The 16198-nt window shown below is 32.7% G+C and overlaps 3 protein-coding genes and 1 long non-coding RNA gene across 4 annotated transcripts; 1 reads left to right on the top strand and 3 right to left on the bottom strand.

Annotated features, from left to right (window-relative positions):
• Positions 1–2961: 2961 nt before the first annotated feature.
• LOC108853651 (photosystem I reaction center subunit psaK, chloroplastic) lies at positions 2962–3920 on the bottom strand. The gene is made up of 3 exons (XM_018627069.2): positions 3730–3920; positions 3363–3446; positions 2962–3289 (listed from the first exon to the last, which is right to left on the bottom strand). Exons 1-3 carry the CDS (start codon positions 3811–3813, stop codon positions 3062–3064), a joined length of 396 nt encoding a protein of 131 aa, XP_018482571.1. The 5' UTR covers positions 3814–3920; the 3' UTR covers positions 2962–3061.
• Positions 3921–5378: 1458 nt separating this feature from the next.
• On the top strand, positions 5379–7148 carry LOC108841370 (phospholipase A1-Igamma1, chloroplastic). Its single transcript, XM_018614136.2, has one exon. It carries the CDS (start codon positions 5452–5454, stop codon positions 7039–7041), a length of 1590 nt encoding a protein of 529 aa, XP_018469638.2. The 5' UTR covers positions 5379–5451; the 3' UTR covers positions 7042–7148.
• Positions 7149–7513: 365 nt separating this feature from the next.
• Positions 7514–10972, bottom strand: LOC108861885 (CSC1-like protein ERD4). Its single transcript, XM_018635864.2, has 6 exons — positions 10553–10972; positions 10039–10196; positions 9684–9959; positions 8637–9460; positions 8296–8551; positions 7514–8057 (listed from the first exon to the last, which is right to left on the bottom strand). Exons 1-6 carry the CDS (start codon positions 10821–10823, stop codon positions 7674–7676), a joined length of 2169 nt encoding a protein of 722 aa, XP_018491366.2. The 5' UTR covers positions 10824–10972; the 3' UTR covers positions 7514–7673.
• A 2377-nt stretch (positions 10973–13349) lies between these two features.
• Positions 13350–15280, bottom strand: LOC130499570 (uncharacterized). Its single transcript, XR_008938450.1, has 3 exons — positions 14832–15280; positions 14218–14758; positions 13350–13757 (listed from the first exon to the last, which is right to left on the bottom strand). It is a non-coding gene; the product is annotated as an uncharacterized LOC130499570 (long non-coding RNA).
• Between the last annotated feature and the right edge of the window lie 918 nt (positions 15281–16198).

Genomic DNA, 16198 nt, shown 5'->3' with positions numbered 1-16198 from the left:
TGTAGTATTTAGTTAATTTTTTTACATCTTTTACAAATCAACATTTCATTAAATTGTTTTATAACATTATTGTTAGAAAATATATATATATATATATATATATATATATATATTTAACTGGTTTTGTAGATCAAATTTTCGTCCATAAAAATTATTAAAATCCAAAACATCAACTAATGCGACAAATAGACCAACACTTGCAACTAAAGTATAAACATACAAAAAATTATTAAGAAGAAACGAAACAATATATATGTGAATTTTGTTGATTTAATAAAATGTTAAGAATATAGAACATTTCATAAATTTAAGAATATACTTTTATTCCTAATATTATTTGGATTTTTTATGATTGATGTAATTTTCTGGTTATTTTCTTTTATATAAAATCAAAACAATTTTTTTTTGTTTTTGAGATTTTGAAAAAGTTTTTGAAAATGATGAACTTGTAAAAAAATAATATTTTACGATTGATTCTGATTTGATAACATTTAAAAACCTCTTAGAAAGGAAACTATACAATTATAAATAATACATAAAATATTTACAAATTTAAAATTTATGAACTATTTTTCAGAAGTCTTAGAATCCTTATAAATAGTTTCTAAATCTTTATAAATAGTTTCATAAATCCTAATTGATGGTTTTATAATTCAAGAAAATAATTTATTATCAATGATCATTAATTTAAAATCTTAACTTTAAATAATTTTATAAATATTTTATAAATATTTTGTAAACTCCTATAAATATTTTATAAAGATTTTTAAAAATTTTGTGATGATTTAAAACCTATTAACCATCATAAACATTGGTAAACTCCTATAAATAACGAAAATTTTTCTTTATAAATGATTTTATAAATATTTATAACATTTTGTATAGATTTTTTATATATTGATTTGTAAGCTCTTATTAATGATATAGTAATCATTATTAATGATTTAAAACCTTAAAATGATTACCAAGTGTTTATATAATTATATACTATTATATATCTGGTATAAATCATTACTAATGAATCAATATAAATGACTTTAAGTTTTTTATAAAATATATTATTAATTATCACATGATATTTTAAACTATTTTAAATAATTAATAAACTCATTATATGATGCATCAATAATTATTATAATATTTTTATTAAAATTATATGTTTTATATATGTATATTATGAATTATATAGAAAAATAAAGTTTTTACGATGGTTTATAATAGAAAAATAAAACTAGTATATTTAGTTTTACTAACAACTTTTTAACAAAATACTTCATATAATTTATAAATAGACTATTAATGAAAAATGTAATGATGAAGTATTATATAGAATTTCATATTTGATATCATTTGATACTATAATGGTTATGCGTAAAATTATGTAAATAGTTTGGCAATTAACATAACTGATTCTATGATTTTCTTTTTAGATTTGATTAATAATAAAAATTAAAAATCATCGACCAATGAAATTATAAATATTTTTCTGAGACTGTTTATATGATTGACATGTTAGCAAAAGTCAATAAAATGACTTCTCATTTAATATATAGGAGGATTAGAGATGGAATTTATAGGATATCGGGAGAATTTAAAGCTTTCGTATCTGGATCTGGATCCATGTTTTCATTATTTTTTTCTGCATTCAGTGTTTCGGTTATCAAGATCGGTATTTGTATCTTAAAAATAAATAAAAACAATATTAAACTATATTAAAATATTAACAATAATTTTAAAATTAAACTGTATATAATGTTTTTAGTGATTTCTATATATACTATTACAAATTTTATATATACTATTATAAAATGAAAATATAATAAATAAATTTAATTTTATATAGATATTACTTTTTAAAAATAATTATCAATAAAATTACAAATTTGGATATCTAGACTAAAAAGATATCTAGATCTAGATTCGATTTTGTCGGATCTAATATTTTAATATTCGGATCCAGATCTAGTTCTTCCGGATATCCAGATTTTCGGAGAAGATCTAAGTTAATAATTACATTCCTAATGAAATTATGAAAACCCTTTCTTCAAAAAAGAAAATATATATTTACTTTGCACTTACGCAACCTTCTCCGCACATCCATAATTTTTTATTTTGAAAAGGAGAAACATAGCTCTAACGAAGTTCATAGTACAAGTGGACGTTTCTTTTCTCTCTTTTTTTGGCAATTGCTGCTTTTGGTTTCAGTGCTTAACTCAGACAAAATTTTCATTCTGTTGATAGTAATGATTCCAAATAAAACAATAAAACATTTGTCGGATTCAATTCAGTAAGACTTTTCTTCAGGGTTCAAATTTCAGTTGTGTATTCAGTTCTAGTAATCGTTTAAGTTAACCAATTTATTACATATTGGCCAAAGTTTATATTCTTCGTTAGAAACGCCTGGATGCGCTAGATCCGAGTTTGAATCCAGATGTTTGCACGTGCACGATTCGACTAAATAAACAAAAAAATATATGAAATAGTACAGGTCGATCGCAGAAGCCTATTTTTCCAAGTTGTTTGCTTCTAAGAGCTAAAGAAACTAAAAGTTTACGTCTTTTATGGGCCTAAGCTTTATATAATTGGGCTTATCTCGTATGAGATGAAGATCTATGAAGGAATATGCTACTTCTCTGTTTAGGAGTGCTAGTGGGAGTTGCGTCCAGTTGTCTCTACATTTGCCTGAACAAATCTTGAATGAAACGCGATTGCATAAGGTTCTCTTATACGTTGCCAGAACTTCCAAAGGAGATAGAGTTGCTCAGGTAATAGGGAAGATTAGAAGAAAACTTGCATCCACTTTGGACAGAGTATTAATAATTGTTTTAAAACACTATAATCTTGTAGACGATCTGATGTTTTCGGAGAAAGAATGTATATCTCGTATCTTGTTAGAAGCTCACGTAAAACTTCTAAGCCTGGTGGTATTTTCTATTTGAACATATGCATGCGATGCAGACATTATAAGACACTTAAAGATTTATTTAGATCTCTCCCTCAGTTTCTTGAGAATTTTGTTTAAGAAATCTACAATGGTTACAAATACACAATAAAAGAAGTTTTAAATAGCACCAATGTTTTTGAGACCAAGGACAACTCCTACTCCGATGATATGACCAACGGTGCCACAAGCCAACGTGTCAGCGAGCGTGAACCCGGCTGGGTCTCCCGTTTGTAGACCCGAGTCACGTGCCTCCAACTTAAGTCCGGCGGTTGCTTTTCTATTCGCTGATGGTGCAAGTCCGAATCTTCCCGCGAACAACATCAGGGTTGTCGACGTTACCATTATCTAGTTAGAGAGTATCTAACATCAATCATTGCTTAAACTTGAATAAATGTTCATTTAGTTTTTCTTCAATTACCAAATTTGTTGATGAACCAATAAAGTCACCACACTTTGCACCCAAAGCTCCATTTGCCTTGCGTCTCATGGGCTGAATAGTTGCCTGGTAGATTAGAAAAAAAAACATTTCATGATTAATTAATCTCGGGGTATTTATAACAAACTGTTTCTGCAGTGTGATATAGCTGCTACAAATTACAGTGTGGAAAATAGTCTCCAATGAATCTGCCACTAAAGCCTTAGTCAAAAAAACATATAATAATCAACGGCAAAATTGACCACCAATATTTATCTTTATTTCTTTGTTAATACTTGTACGTTTCTTCAGTATGTAGATGATCAAATCACATTTTAAAAAAATCTAAAAACAAATGAAAGTTACTAACCAGGCCTTGAACAGGAGCTGCAGAGATCTTGCTGGCACGAAGACCATTAAACTGAGGCAATGTAGTCATCACAATGCTCGTCATTTTCTTCGCCTCTTACGTGATAAACTTTAATTTCCTTGGCGATCTGTTTTTCAATTTTTTAAAAAATTCTAGCAGTTTTTTCTGTTCTTAGTTGTCTTTAAAAATGATTTAGGCTTAGCCAAAAATCATTGTGTGGCTTGGGCAATCACAGAAATGGATTCTATCTTGGTATCATGCTGACACGTCGAGTGGCTATTCGTGAATGTTAACTCTAGATAAGACTGTCGTGTCAAATCACACGGCAGATTTTGTTCGTGAACTTTTTCTTATACGGGCTTCGCTTGAGGCCCATTTAGTTTTGAGGAGTTTGGGTTGGTATCTTTCGTCATCCACGTTCGGACGAACTTGCCGTGAAGAGACTTTCGAGCTTCGTCAATTCTTTTCATCCTCAGTTACTTTTTCAAACCAAATCTCAAATGATTTATTTGGTCAACCGATGTACTTTTTTTTTTTGACAAGGTCAACCGTTGTACTTCTATTTTATATATAAAATTAAATTTTTTACCACTCAAATCTAAATGAAAATTCATATAACTAAATTTATTTAATTTACTTCGAGCTCCACAATAACGTTAAAATCTAACCGGTAACCAAAGAATACAAAAAAATAGTGCATTATTTACTATTCCTAGTTATTTTTATTATTTATATGGAATAGCTTTTTTTTTTTATTCATTGTCATTCTTTTTATTTTAAATGAATATAAAATAAATTTGTTCATTAGCAAAACTAATAAAAATTTTAATCTTCTAATTTTATTTCTCTGTTATTTTTCCTACTAATTACTAATGTTTATTTAATGGTCACTAGTTAGATCCAATGAAAATTCAATGTTGTGTTGTTATTTTGTTTCCAGTAAGAAAGACCGAAAATCAAAGGATCAGTTAAGTCAAACTGGTTGGTCTTAAATTCCGTTCTAATATACGTACGTTAGATTATGCAATATATATATATATATTCAGATATTGTGTGTTTTTATGTAAATGCTTCTATCTACATAAGGAATATAGAATATTTATAAGATTGTTAATCATCATTAGTGGACCTGTAATTAGGAAGAAAATTGGAACTATATAACCTAACGCAAAAGCCGACACAGCGGACTCTTGTTCTTGTATGTTTGATTAAGCAGCCGTAACAATTAAAATTATCAAGCTGCCAAAGAATAAATGGTACGAAGCCACTGTCAACAGGGCGTATTATTATTACTTTGACCAGCTAAGTAGAAATTTGAAGATGTCGTTTCCTTATCAAAGAGAAGTATTAGAAAATTAATCTCATCTAGATGGACTCGTTGGATCTGGTTTAGCGGAACCGGGACTGATTTTATTAGTAATCACTTGCGCTTGCTCATATTCTAAAAAACTAAACCGAGTATTATACCGGCAATCGCCTGTCCGTACCGAACGATGTAATAAATTGGACCGGGTCAAAACATTTATTCTTCAACTATGAATTTGAGTCTTCCTAGAAGCTACATATGCGTGTGTGATCGTATACACTTCTTCGTATATATAACACTAAGAGGTCGATTCCAAAACATATCAATCTCCTTCTTGCTACAACACAACTTGTATCATTATCATCATCATCATCACTTGAATAATTCTTTGACAGATAGAAAAGATAACTTCAGAGATGGAGAAGTCAATGATCAAAACTCCGTTGAGAAAGCTAAGAAGAAGAAGAACAAAACGATCCTGGAAACTGAAGCAAAAGCTGAAGCTGGCATGGAAGTCAATCAAGATCCGGGTCAGGTCACATCTACCGGGTTTCTTGTTAGCCAAGAAACGCCTCACGCACGTGAAATCAAGAAATCAAGAACCAGAATTAGCCCAAGCGGCCCGTAGGATCTGCAAAATCTCCAACGACGCCACCAACTCGCTGGCCTATCTCCTTCAGCTTCCAAAGTATTCAGCCTCTGATTTTCTAGACCGCGGCGACATGATGACTCCAGCTGCGTCTCCAAGGGAAAATATCTCCAAAGCGTGGCGTGAGCTTCACGGTTCCAAGAACTGGGAGAATCTTCTTGATCCTCTGCATCCATGGCTGAGGAGAGAGATAACCAAATACGGAGAGTTCGTTGAATCAGTCTATGATTCACTTGATTTCGATCCTTTGTCCGAGTTTTGCGGAAGCTGTAGATACAACAGGAACAAACTCTTTGAAGAGCTAGGTTTAACCAGACATGGTTACAAGGTAACCAAATACATCTACGCCATGTCTCATGTCGATGTTCCTCAGTGGTTCTTGAGCTCATCTTTGGGGGAGACATGGAGCAAAGACTCGAACTGGATGGGGTTTGTCGCTGTGAGTGGAGACAGAGAGTCGTTGAGGATCGGTCGGAGAGACATCGTTGTGGCGTGGCGTGGAACCGTGACTCCTACTGAATGGTTCATGGATCTTAGAACTAGTAAAGAGCCGTTCGATTGTAAAAGTGAACACGGCAAGAATGTGGTCAAGGTGCAAAGCGGTTTCTTCAGCATCTACAACTCCAAAAGCGAGCTCACAAGGTACAACAAAGAAAGTGCATCTGAGCAGACGATGGAGGAAGTGAAGCGGTTAGTGAAGTTTTTTAAGGATAGAGGCGAAGAGGTGAGCTTAACCGTGACCGGTCATAGCCTTGGAGGCGCGTTGGCTCTTATGAACGCTTACGAGGCAGCCAGAGATGTCCCGGAGTTATCTGGTAATGTTTCTGTGATCTCATTTGGTGCGCCTAGGGTAGGTAACTTGGCGTTCAAGGAAAGGATGAACAGTTTAGGTGTTAAGGTGTTGCGTGTGGTGAACAAGCAAGACATTGTCCCTAAACTTCCTGGTATCGTGTTCAACAAGGTTCTCAACAAACTCAACCCCATAACTTCGAGACTCAGCTGGGTCTACAGGCACGTTGGCACGCAGCTTAAGCTCGATGTATTCACTTCGCCTTATATAAAACAAGATTCTGATTTAGCGGGGTGTCATAATCTCGAGGTGTATCTCCATGTTTTGGATGGCTTCCACCGCAAGAAATCAGGGTTTAGGGTTAACGCCAGGAGAGATGTTGCCTCTGTGAACAAGAGCACAGATATGTTGTTGGATCATCTGAGAATACCTGAGTGTTGGTATCAAGTGGCACACAAGGGTCTGATTCTCAACAAACAGACCGGTAGGTGGGTGAAGCCGGTCCGTGCGCCAGAAGACATCCCCTCTCCCTTATCGACCGGACCAAGACCAATTCATAGCTTATGAGAAAATAATCTATATTTCATTTCCATTTGTTCGTTTTTTTAAATCTTTTGTCTTTGTGAGTTTCGGTTACAAGTTACAACATTTGATGTGTTCAAAAAAAAAGTTACAACATTTGAAATCAATGTACATGGATCAAACTATAGATCAAGTTGTGAAAGTAATGTATGCTAGAGTGTGACCAGCAATGTTTTTTGGTTACAATTGCAATTTCAGTTTTTTGCAAGTTTTTATAATTAATTAAGTTTTTAAATTCAAGTCTATCAAATCGTAAACAGATTAAAAGTTGAATTCAATAAACATAGCTCACTTTGTGAAAGTAAAGTATATGGTTGCGTTTACACTTTGATATTTCATTAAACAATGTGAACTTTTAACAAAGATGCGTACACGCAAACATATATATTCCAGTTTGAATATCTTCCATACAGTTCCTAGTTTATGAGTTTAAAAAAAAAAGAAATGTAAAATCCTACATTGATTGCTTGTCTTAAAATGTAGCTTCTACAAAGCTACAAGTTACAACAACTGAAGAACACATACAAAGAAAGCCCTAAGTAAACCCTATAATAATCACACAACAATAAAACCAAGAAAACAAATTTTACGAGATATTTAGGGAACGGATTCAAACCTTAAGCAGCTGATATCGCAGCATAGTCTTGATAACGAGACATTGCGCCTTTAAACAGGTGATCTTCTGGTTTGTGAGTGCTCAAGCTATGCGGGATGAAAGATTTGAAAATCTCCTCGAGGTCCGGACTCTGCTTCAGCTTGCGGCAAGCCACCTCGAGAGCAGTGTGTTGGAACCCTGAGTAGAATTTCCGGCGACACACGAATCCAAAGATGAGAGAGGTGACAATGAGAGGAACCAAGAAGGTCGCCCAAACGAATAGCTTGACTCCCAAGTAACCAAACATAACTACTTGGAACAGAAGCAATGCCGCTAGTATGCGGGTGTGAATATGTGGCCACATCCTTCCATAGCTCTCGTATGATGGAACATACACTTTCAGCGCCTGCCATATATCAAAACAACGTTTTTTATCGATCATGATCACCTGAAAACATTTTTAATCCCGCCGGCCACTGGGAAATTAACATTTTGGCCTCGTCAGACACATGGAAATTAATATTTTTGAAAACATAGACTGCAAACACGTGACTAGTCTGGACCCACTTCTGTGGGGGCCAAGATACCTCATAATCCAAAAAAAACATTATTAAACCTAATAGGGTTTTATCAGAAAGTCTGACCTGATTCCTCAGGATGAGCCACCCTAAACCAAAGTAGATAACACCGAATACGAGGATTAGAGGAGCGATTACTGAGTAGCAGAAGGTGATTGTGAGGATGAGCATGTCACTTGGAACCCTAGTAGCATAGCTTAAGTCTCCTGGGTACCAAGCTTCTTTGACCTCTGCTTCGGTTTTGCACAGATACTTCTTTTTCAGATGGAATATTATCAACGGTTTGATCCGTGACAGCTCGAGGCCATAACCGACAAAGAACCTGAAAGTTTTCAAGATTCAAGAAACATAAAGCTTTTATAGAACAAATGCTATGTTCATACAAGTCAAGAGGAAGGGAAACTCACTTGAGAGCAACGTAGGTCAAGAAGAAAGTAGCGTTCTTAGGAAGGCTAGTAGCCAAAACGGTTACAATGGAGTTTGGTTTCTGTTGGAGAGCCTTCAAATTATCGAACAGAGACCCTGCAAGTGTTACACCGATGAAGACATTCAAGACGGAGAAGTAAAAGTACTTCCCCGAGGAAGCTCTAACTGCGTGGCTCCGCGAAGGTATCCCCTCGGACTTGGAGAGGAACATGAGGAACTTAGGCAACATCGCCAAGAAGATGATAAGCGCGATCTGAGGAAGGTACGACTCAAGAACGGTTCTTATGAAAGTTATCTTGGCAACCGGCTTTATGAAAGGAATAGCCTTCTGGAGATTGTCAAGAGTGGTGATTGCGGAGACAAACGCGATGGGGATCATGTAAAACAGGATGGTTACTGCGACAATGAAGTAGATCAAGTACTGTCTGATTAGTCTAGTGAAAAACTTGATCTTGAGATTCTCCCAGATGATCTGGCGAGGCTCGGGTGCTTCGGTCACTGTCCATGTATCGACCATCTGGCTGTGTAGAGACTGAGCGGCTAACGCTGCAGTGACTCGGTCGGTGAAGAACACAATAGCTGCTGTCTGCTGCTTCTCAGCAAGAACCTTTTTCTGCTCTGTCTCTAGTTTTGCCATAGACTCGTTGATTAGGTCGGTATAATACTCAATGCTGTCTAATTTCTCTCCGACCAGGCCAAGCAAGCCTGTTTTGTTCGTTGGTCGTGTACTAGTCGCTGCGAATATCGCTTCTGCACGTGCAAGCTTCTTCTTGTAACCTTCCAGACCTTTCCATATTTTATTAACCTACAAAAATAAGAAAACACCTTTAAAACATAGGCAATCAATTTTTTTAAAAAATGAGGGTCCGAATGGCAACAACGAAAAACAACTGCGGTAATAATAAAAACATATAGATATATACATGTATATGTATATTTAGAGATTTTTGTTACTATAAACTGCGGTGCGGTGGTTTGTAAACATTTGAAGCCTGAAACTTTTAAGAGAGAACAAGAGGATTATCTACCTTGCTGTTCTCTGTTATGACAAGCGACAAGTAGAATGTCTCGGGGTATATATCTCTGAAAAAAGAATCGATAAACTCTTTCTGGGTCTGACCGTTAGGTGGGGAAGGTATATCCCTAACAAGAATAGCGAACTGCTCCGGAATTACATCAGCAGACATGAGAGCTTGAGCTCTCAACGTAGAGACATGCTTGTAAGCTTTCCACAACATGAAATACGTGACCAGAGAGATCCAGTAAACCGCTCCTAGGAACCCCCACAGCCTTGAACTCTTTCTCTAGAAAACCGAAAGGAAAACATTAAATAGAATAAAACAAAAGTTGAATGAATGAAGTATGTGTGTTGCTTTAACTTACTGTGATGTTAGCCATTGATAGATTATCAAGTTGGCTAATAGTTCCTTTGCTTGTGGTGTCTGCTTCGTTCCTTGTGTTCTTTATACTGTTGTCTGTAGCGGCTAAAGGGAGTAGAATCGGTAAGATGAGAAGACTGGACAAAGCAAAGATCCTCAGGACTGTTCCAAACAAAAGCCAATTTCAAGACCACCAGAAACACTTTTGTCGTGTTATATTGAGTAACGAAGAACATATCCAGAAAAAAAATAAACTGTTTTGTCTTCTTCGTTGTACTAAATAACATGTAATAAAAAGATCAAAACGTACTTTAAGCAGATATGGACAAAGTAAAACAGAGACAACAACATAAAAAAAAGGAAACGTATTTTCATCAAGTTGTCACCAAAAATAGAAAGTTTATTACATTAAACTCCAAACCCAGATTAGAAGCAACAAAATTCAGCAAATATGAATCAAACAAAAGCTGCAGAGAGAGGGAGAGAGAGAGAGAGAGAGAGAGAGAGAATGTTCGAACCAGTGCTCAAGAAGACAAAGTAGACGGCGGTATCGACGCCGGATAACTTAACAACATCTTGTTCAGAGGAAGTAAAAGCTTCACGGATCCAAGTAAATGGGTTTCGGGTCAAGGAGCTGCCTTCCCATGGATCCATACCTTTAAGGATCCGGTTCGGGTAGTAGATGGAAACGTTTCCGGGTCTACGAGAAAGCCAGGTGAAAAGGAACATGAGAACTAGGAAGATGAATGCTGATGTCCCTAAGGACAGAAGAAACGCTTCAAATTCCATCTGAGTTTTGGCACACCAATCTCTCTCTCTCTCTCTTTCTCTGGCCTATGTGTCTCTGTTTATCTCTATTCCTCGAGTTTTATGGGGAAGAGTTATGGTCAAGGGAAAGTGAAAAAAGGTAGCCGTTTAAGGAAAAAATAATCGTTAGTTCGTTCAGGGCTATGAATTAAAGAGAGAGAGAGTAAAAGTGTGGGTGCGTATCTATCGTTGTTCTTCCTTCCTTCCTCAGGTAACTGAAGGCGAGAGGAAAGGTTTTTCTTTGGTTTTGTTCACAGGAAAGGAGAAGGTAAATATAGAAGAAATTCATATATACATTGCTTTGTCCTGTGGAATTGGGTTTTGTGAATTATGGAGAGAATTGGTTAAATGGTGAGGAGAGTAAAGAGTAGGCTTCGGGATTCAAGTCTTAACACGTGGGTCTCACCCCGTTTGATCCCGCCGCAGGGTGGGTGCATGTAGAACAAGCTGAAAAATCGATTTGCGGGAACTGGTGCGAGTTATGAGTATTTTGTGCATGGCGGATGCTGATTTGGGAGATTTTAAATTGCCAATCTGTGATTTTCTAAAAAAATAAATGAAAAAACTTTTTGTGAAAAATATATATTTTTAAAAAATACAAAATAATAATATTTTTAAAAATATATATATATATATATATATATATATATATATATATTTTAATTATAAATAAATTATTTATATTATCATTTGATTAATTATACATTAAATATAAATATACAACTGCTATAGTTTTTAAAAATATAAATTAATGAAAACAAGACCATAACTTATAGATAGTAGACCAACAAAAGAGAATAAGAATAAATACTACGGGGGAAAAGGAAAACGATACTACATGCTGTATACAAAATTCTTTGAAAGACTATACGATGAAAAACAGATCTAAATCAAATTAAGGGTTTCATTTCTGGTCTTTTTTGGTAAACTTACCCAGAAACATTGTTTTTAAACCCGTAAAAAACGAACCTGATTCCTTTTTAAATTATGATGATTCAAATATCTTTGAAAATACTATTTGATTTAGAATCTTTATTTCCTTCTATATGCTTATATTCCAAAAAATAATACACGCATAAAAATTCAAACACCGGTCACTAAAGGTCTTACTGGTTTTAAAAGTTTTATTGGTTCAAATGCAGTGGTTACGGTTGCGGTCATGGAATTTGCGGATTCGGGTGGTTGCGATTTCAAGTGTTATTTAGCGTTTTGTATGACTGGTACAACGTCTAAAAATTGTTGTATTTACGTGATATTTATGACTGGTTGATTACGAGAGATTACAAAGGTTTAATAATAAATTATAAATATAAACATATTATAATATTATAAAATATAAAGCATACTATTGTGATAAAATATAAAATTTTATATTATAATATGATTAATAATAATATTCAATTTTTTAAAATAGTTCAAAGTTATATTTATGTTAAAACTTTTAAGAATATTTTTTTTATATGTGTATATCTTTATATTTGTATGTATATTAAATTTTAAAATTTTCTAATGAATAGTTAGTTCAAACTTTTTATAAAGAAATTATGATATTGTTTGTGAATTTAAATTAATATATAAAATTTGTTATATTTTATTTATAATATATCGATTTTTATTCTTAAAATTTTAAAATATTTTTTAAAAAATAATTTTATATTTATTTATCCATCCACCTGCAACCGCAAACGCAAACGCTAGATGAAAGCAATTTTTGATTTTAAAAGGTTCAAAACGGTTTGAAACAATTTATAACAGTTTGTAACTTTGTATGATTGTTTTGAAACGCGGTCAACCGCTACCAACCACAAAAGTTTATTAAATGTATATCAATTTGCAGAAGTGAGCTTCAATTTTTGGTTAATAAAACAAAGATATACATCTCCATCAACGAAGAATGTTCCAAATTTAGTATTATAACTAGATTTTGACCCGCCCTTAAAAAGGGCGGGTATATTTTTTGTTGGAAAATTATTTTACGTAAATAAATTATGATTTTTGATAAATTATCTATTTTAACTTTTTATGAAATTTATCTTAAATTTACCTATATGACTTATTTTTGTTATTTTCAGTATGACTAAATTTTAGAAGATTCTTATTTATTTAAAACTTAGTTAAACTTATTTTACACTGATTTTTTAGTTTAAATAAAATATTTTATATCTTCAACACTCTTGTATTGAAAAATTCATTTGTGCGTTTCAAAATATTTTCTATAATTCTATTAAATTTAGTTTATGTGATTTAGTTTTTATTTTAAATGAAACTACTTTTAAGGAATTGAGATAATTCAGACCCGTATTATGATTTTGTTGATTTAATCATTTGTTATTTCAACTTGATTTTATTTTGAGGTTTCATTTAATAAATGATTTCAAATAATAAATAATGTGAAAGATTTTTTGGAAAAATATAGTGCAAACATTTAGAAAACAAAATTTTTAAAAAAGTTAAAAACAGAATTATATTAAATACTTTTTAATGTAATTGCAAAATAATGACTTTTGATTGGTTCCAAATAATGCTGGGAAAAAGTACATACAATTTTATAATTACTAAGAAATTTTAGATTTAGAAAGCCAAGAGATTAATCATACATATTTGGCTCACCCATCTTCAACCTATCGATATTAAGAACCTTCACATCATCCACATTCGCATGTGCAAGTTTAAGATTTCAAGCTTTTATTTCTTAGACTTCAGGGCTGACAACAGAATGAGTTCGTAAATTATCCAGCTTGGCTTCAATACATTTCACTTCAATCTCCTCATCATGCTTGGCAGCCATGGCATTCGTTTGATCCTTATACATAGCGAGAATCGCCCGATGATGCTCTTTACTTTCCATTTTCCCCATTGCATAAGCCTCCTCACTTGTTCTGAAGTTTATGTTGTCTACCATCGTCACTTGTTTTCCTGCATGTTCATATCAAAATATCGGTTTAGAACAGGAAGAAATTATGTATAAACTACACGTTACAATACTACATTCATAGTTAATGTTTATCTATAAGACAATGATTTTATAACAATAAAATAAGTCTCCATTTAGATCATCTAAAATCTCACAAGTCTATTACTGGACCTAATTTTCTTAAACCAATAAGCATAGAAAATAAATTTACTTCGAAATAAAATCTAACTATATTCATCATGGTCTACTTATTTGTTTAAATATGACAATGATTTTATAACAATAAAATAAGTCTCCATCTGTTAGATCATCTACAATCTCACAAATCTATTAGACCTAATTTCTAGAAAATATAAATCCCAAATATAAATGAAGAAAATAAACTTCCATCGAAATAAATCTAAACAAATTCCTCATGATCTACTTGTATTGTTAAAAAAATACAAAAACAAAAAAACTTACACATATGGGATTTGGAGGACCGAAAGAAGAAGATTGATATTAGGGTTCGTAGAAATAGTATCAATAAAAATTGTTATATATAAAAAGTTTTATAGACTTATGGTATTTCAGTTGAACAATAAAGACACTTACAACGCGTATATGTTATTTGGGCCATAATAGATTCATATATTAGTATGAGAAAGCTCACTGCCGATATGTTGGGATTTCTGATTTTTTAAAAGTTATGTTTAAAGATGTCTGCGAAAGGTCCATATTAAATAATAAAACCAATATCTAATAAAAATTAAATTAAACATAAATTCAATATTATTAAATTTAGAAAATTACAAAACAAAAACTGTAACCCCAAAAACAAATAATACCTAAAAGTTCAAAAAAACAAAAAAAGAAAACTTAAACTCCATCTTCTTCTTCGTCTCCAAACATAACTTGTTTTGAAGAAAACTTTCCTAGTCGATGAAGATATGTCAGGTGCACCTACTGAATGGCGTAGACATTACCTCATTGTTATCTTAATCATCAGTAAATGTAAAGCACTCTGAGACATTACAAAAATACACTGAGCATTGTTTAAGCATTTCATTTGTAAATGTGAATGACGTAGATATTACCTCTTCACCACTTGTAAATGTCAATCCCTTTTCTAAGAAGGATTCTGTTTGAGTGACTTCATCGGTTAAGCATTCATTTCTCTCTTTAAATACCTTACCAACCATGTAAATCTCAGGTCCATAAACAATGTGCTCTTTTTGAACATAGACACCAAAATTTAAAAATTTTCCTACAACTTGAATAATGGCGTCAGGCAAGTCATTAGGATTTTCTAGCTGATGGCAAATTAAAACTGGAAATAATGGTTAATAATACATACGGGCTAGCAATTTACTCAAAGACCTTTGGAAAATAAAAAGTAAGTTATCATATGTACCTCATGATCTGTTCAAAGTTTTGTAGTAGATTTAGTAATCAATCCCTTAGCCACCAAGTCAAGAAGCATCAATCTTGCTTCTCTTGTATCATCATTCACACCATCAAATGAAGTTTAAACCTAAGAACAACACCATTAGAAATTTTAAAGCATATTCCTAAAAAGAAAAACCCTTAAGTTATATAACGAAGAAAACATTATAGTTTACCTTGGTGTTACGGAAGTAACATTTTCCATAGAAACTTCACACACTAAATATGTGAAGTGATCTTTTATCCATTAAGATTTTTCACATTAGTTTCAATCATAAAAAAACTTTTTTGTTATGTATGCAACAACTAAAGTAATACCATCTCCAAATATATCTTTCAAACAAATGAGTAAGATAATTAACATTTCGAGAGAAGGATTTGCAATCCTATACAGTTTATAAATATAGTGATTAAATATTTGGAGGATCATTACTCAAGTTTCCTTCTTGGTTTGTCTAAACACTGTATTGTTTCTAGATCTCTTATTTCAACAACCTGACCAACTTCGTTTGGAACATATGTGTGTAACAAAATTAAATTTCATAAGCATTTAAATATAGATATATAATTTCTTGTTTTACTACCTATGAGAAAACATGTTTGCAGTGATCCACTTATAACCAACTGAAAATTGACTAAACTTAGAAACATGTCATTGTTCAGATTATTAAATCTGGTGATTGTTATGTTATGAACAAAACCCATTTTGTATGAGTGGTTAGTTGATCTGTACATCCATGTTGCTGGACAGAGAGTGAAATTTTGAATATTCCTCCAAGCTCCAATAAGTAGAAGTCGCCCCTTACTTTCCAGGTACGTCTTTTTGCACGAAGCATAAATTTTTCATCTTTTTATATGTACAAATACAAATCAAGCATAGTTAGTTAGTAAAGGAATTTAATGAAAAAAATAACAATAAATCTATAGTATAAATATAATTCAAAACATACACGCTCATCTGCTAAGATGATTTCAAGTGTTTCTCCGAAGAACAGAATTATACTGTTTCCACGTATGT

Source organism: Raphanus sativus, chromosome 1 (assembly GCF_000801105.2).
Source record: "Raphanus sativus cultivar WK10039 chromosome 1, ASM80110v3, whole genome shotgun sequence".
Classification (NCBI taxonomy): domain Eukaryota; kingdom Viridiplantae; phylum Streptophyta; class Magnoliopsida; order Brassicales; family Brassicaceae; genus Raphanus; species Raphanus sativus.
Note: the sequence above shows the minus strand (reverse complement) of the source record. Positions and strands in the feature narration are given on the sequence as shown.

Coding starts and splice junctions, on each gene's coding strand:
- LOC108853651 (XM_018627069.2), bottom strand. CDS start 3,813: ATGACGAGCATTGTGATGACTACATTGCCTCAGTTTAATGGTCTTCGT. Junction 3,447..3,729: donor CAGCTCCTGTTCAAGGCCTG/GTTAGTAACTTT, acceptor CTAATCTACCAG/GCAACTATTCAGCCCATGAG. Junction 3,290..3,362: donor TTGGTTCATCAACAAATTTG/GTAATTGAAGAA, acceptor CTCTCTAACTAG/ATAATGGTAACGTCGACAAC.
- LOC108841370 (XM_018614136.2), top strand. CDS start 5,452: ATGGAGAAGTCAATGATCAAAACTCCGTTGAGAAAGCTAAGAAGAAGA.
- LOC108861885 (XM_018635864.2), bottom strand. CDS start 10,823: ATGGAATTTGAAGCGTTTCTTCTGTCCTTAGGGACATCAGCATTCATC. Junction 9,960..10,038: donor TATCAATGGCTAACATCACA/GTAAGTTAAAGC, acceptor TCGGTTTTCTAG/AGAAAGAGTTCAAGGCTGTG. Junction 8,552..8,636: donor TTGACCTACGTTGCTCTCAA/GTGAGTTTCCCT, acceptor GAAAACTTTCAG/GTTCTTTGTCGGTTATGGCC.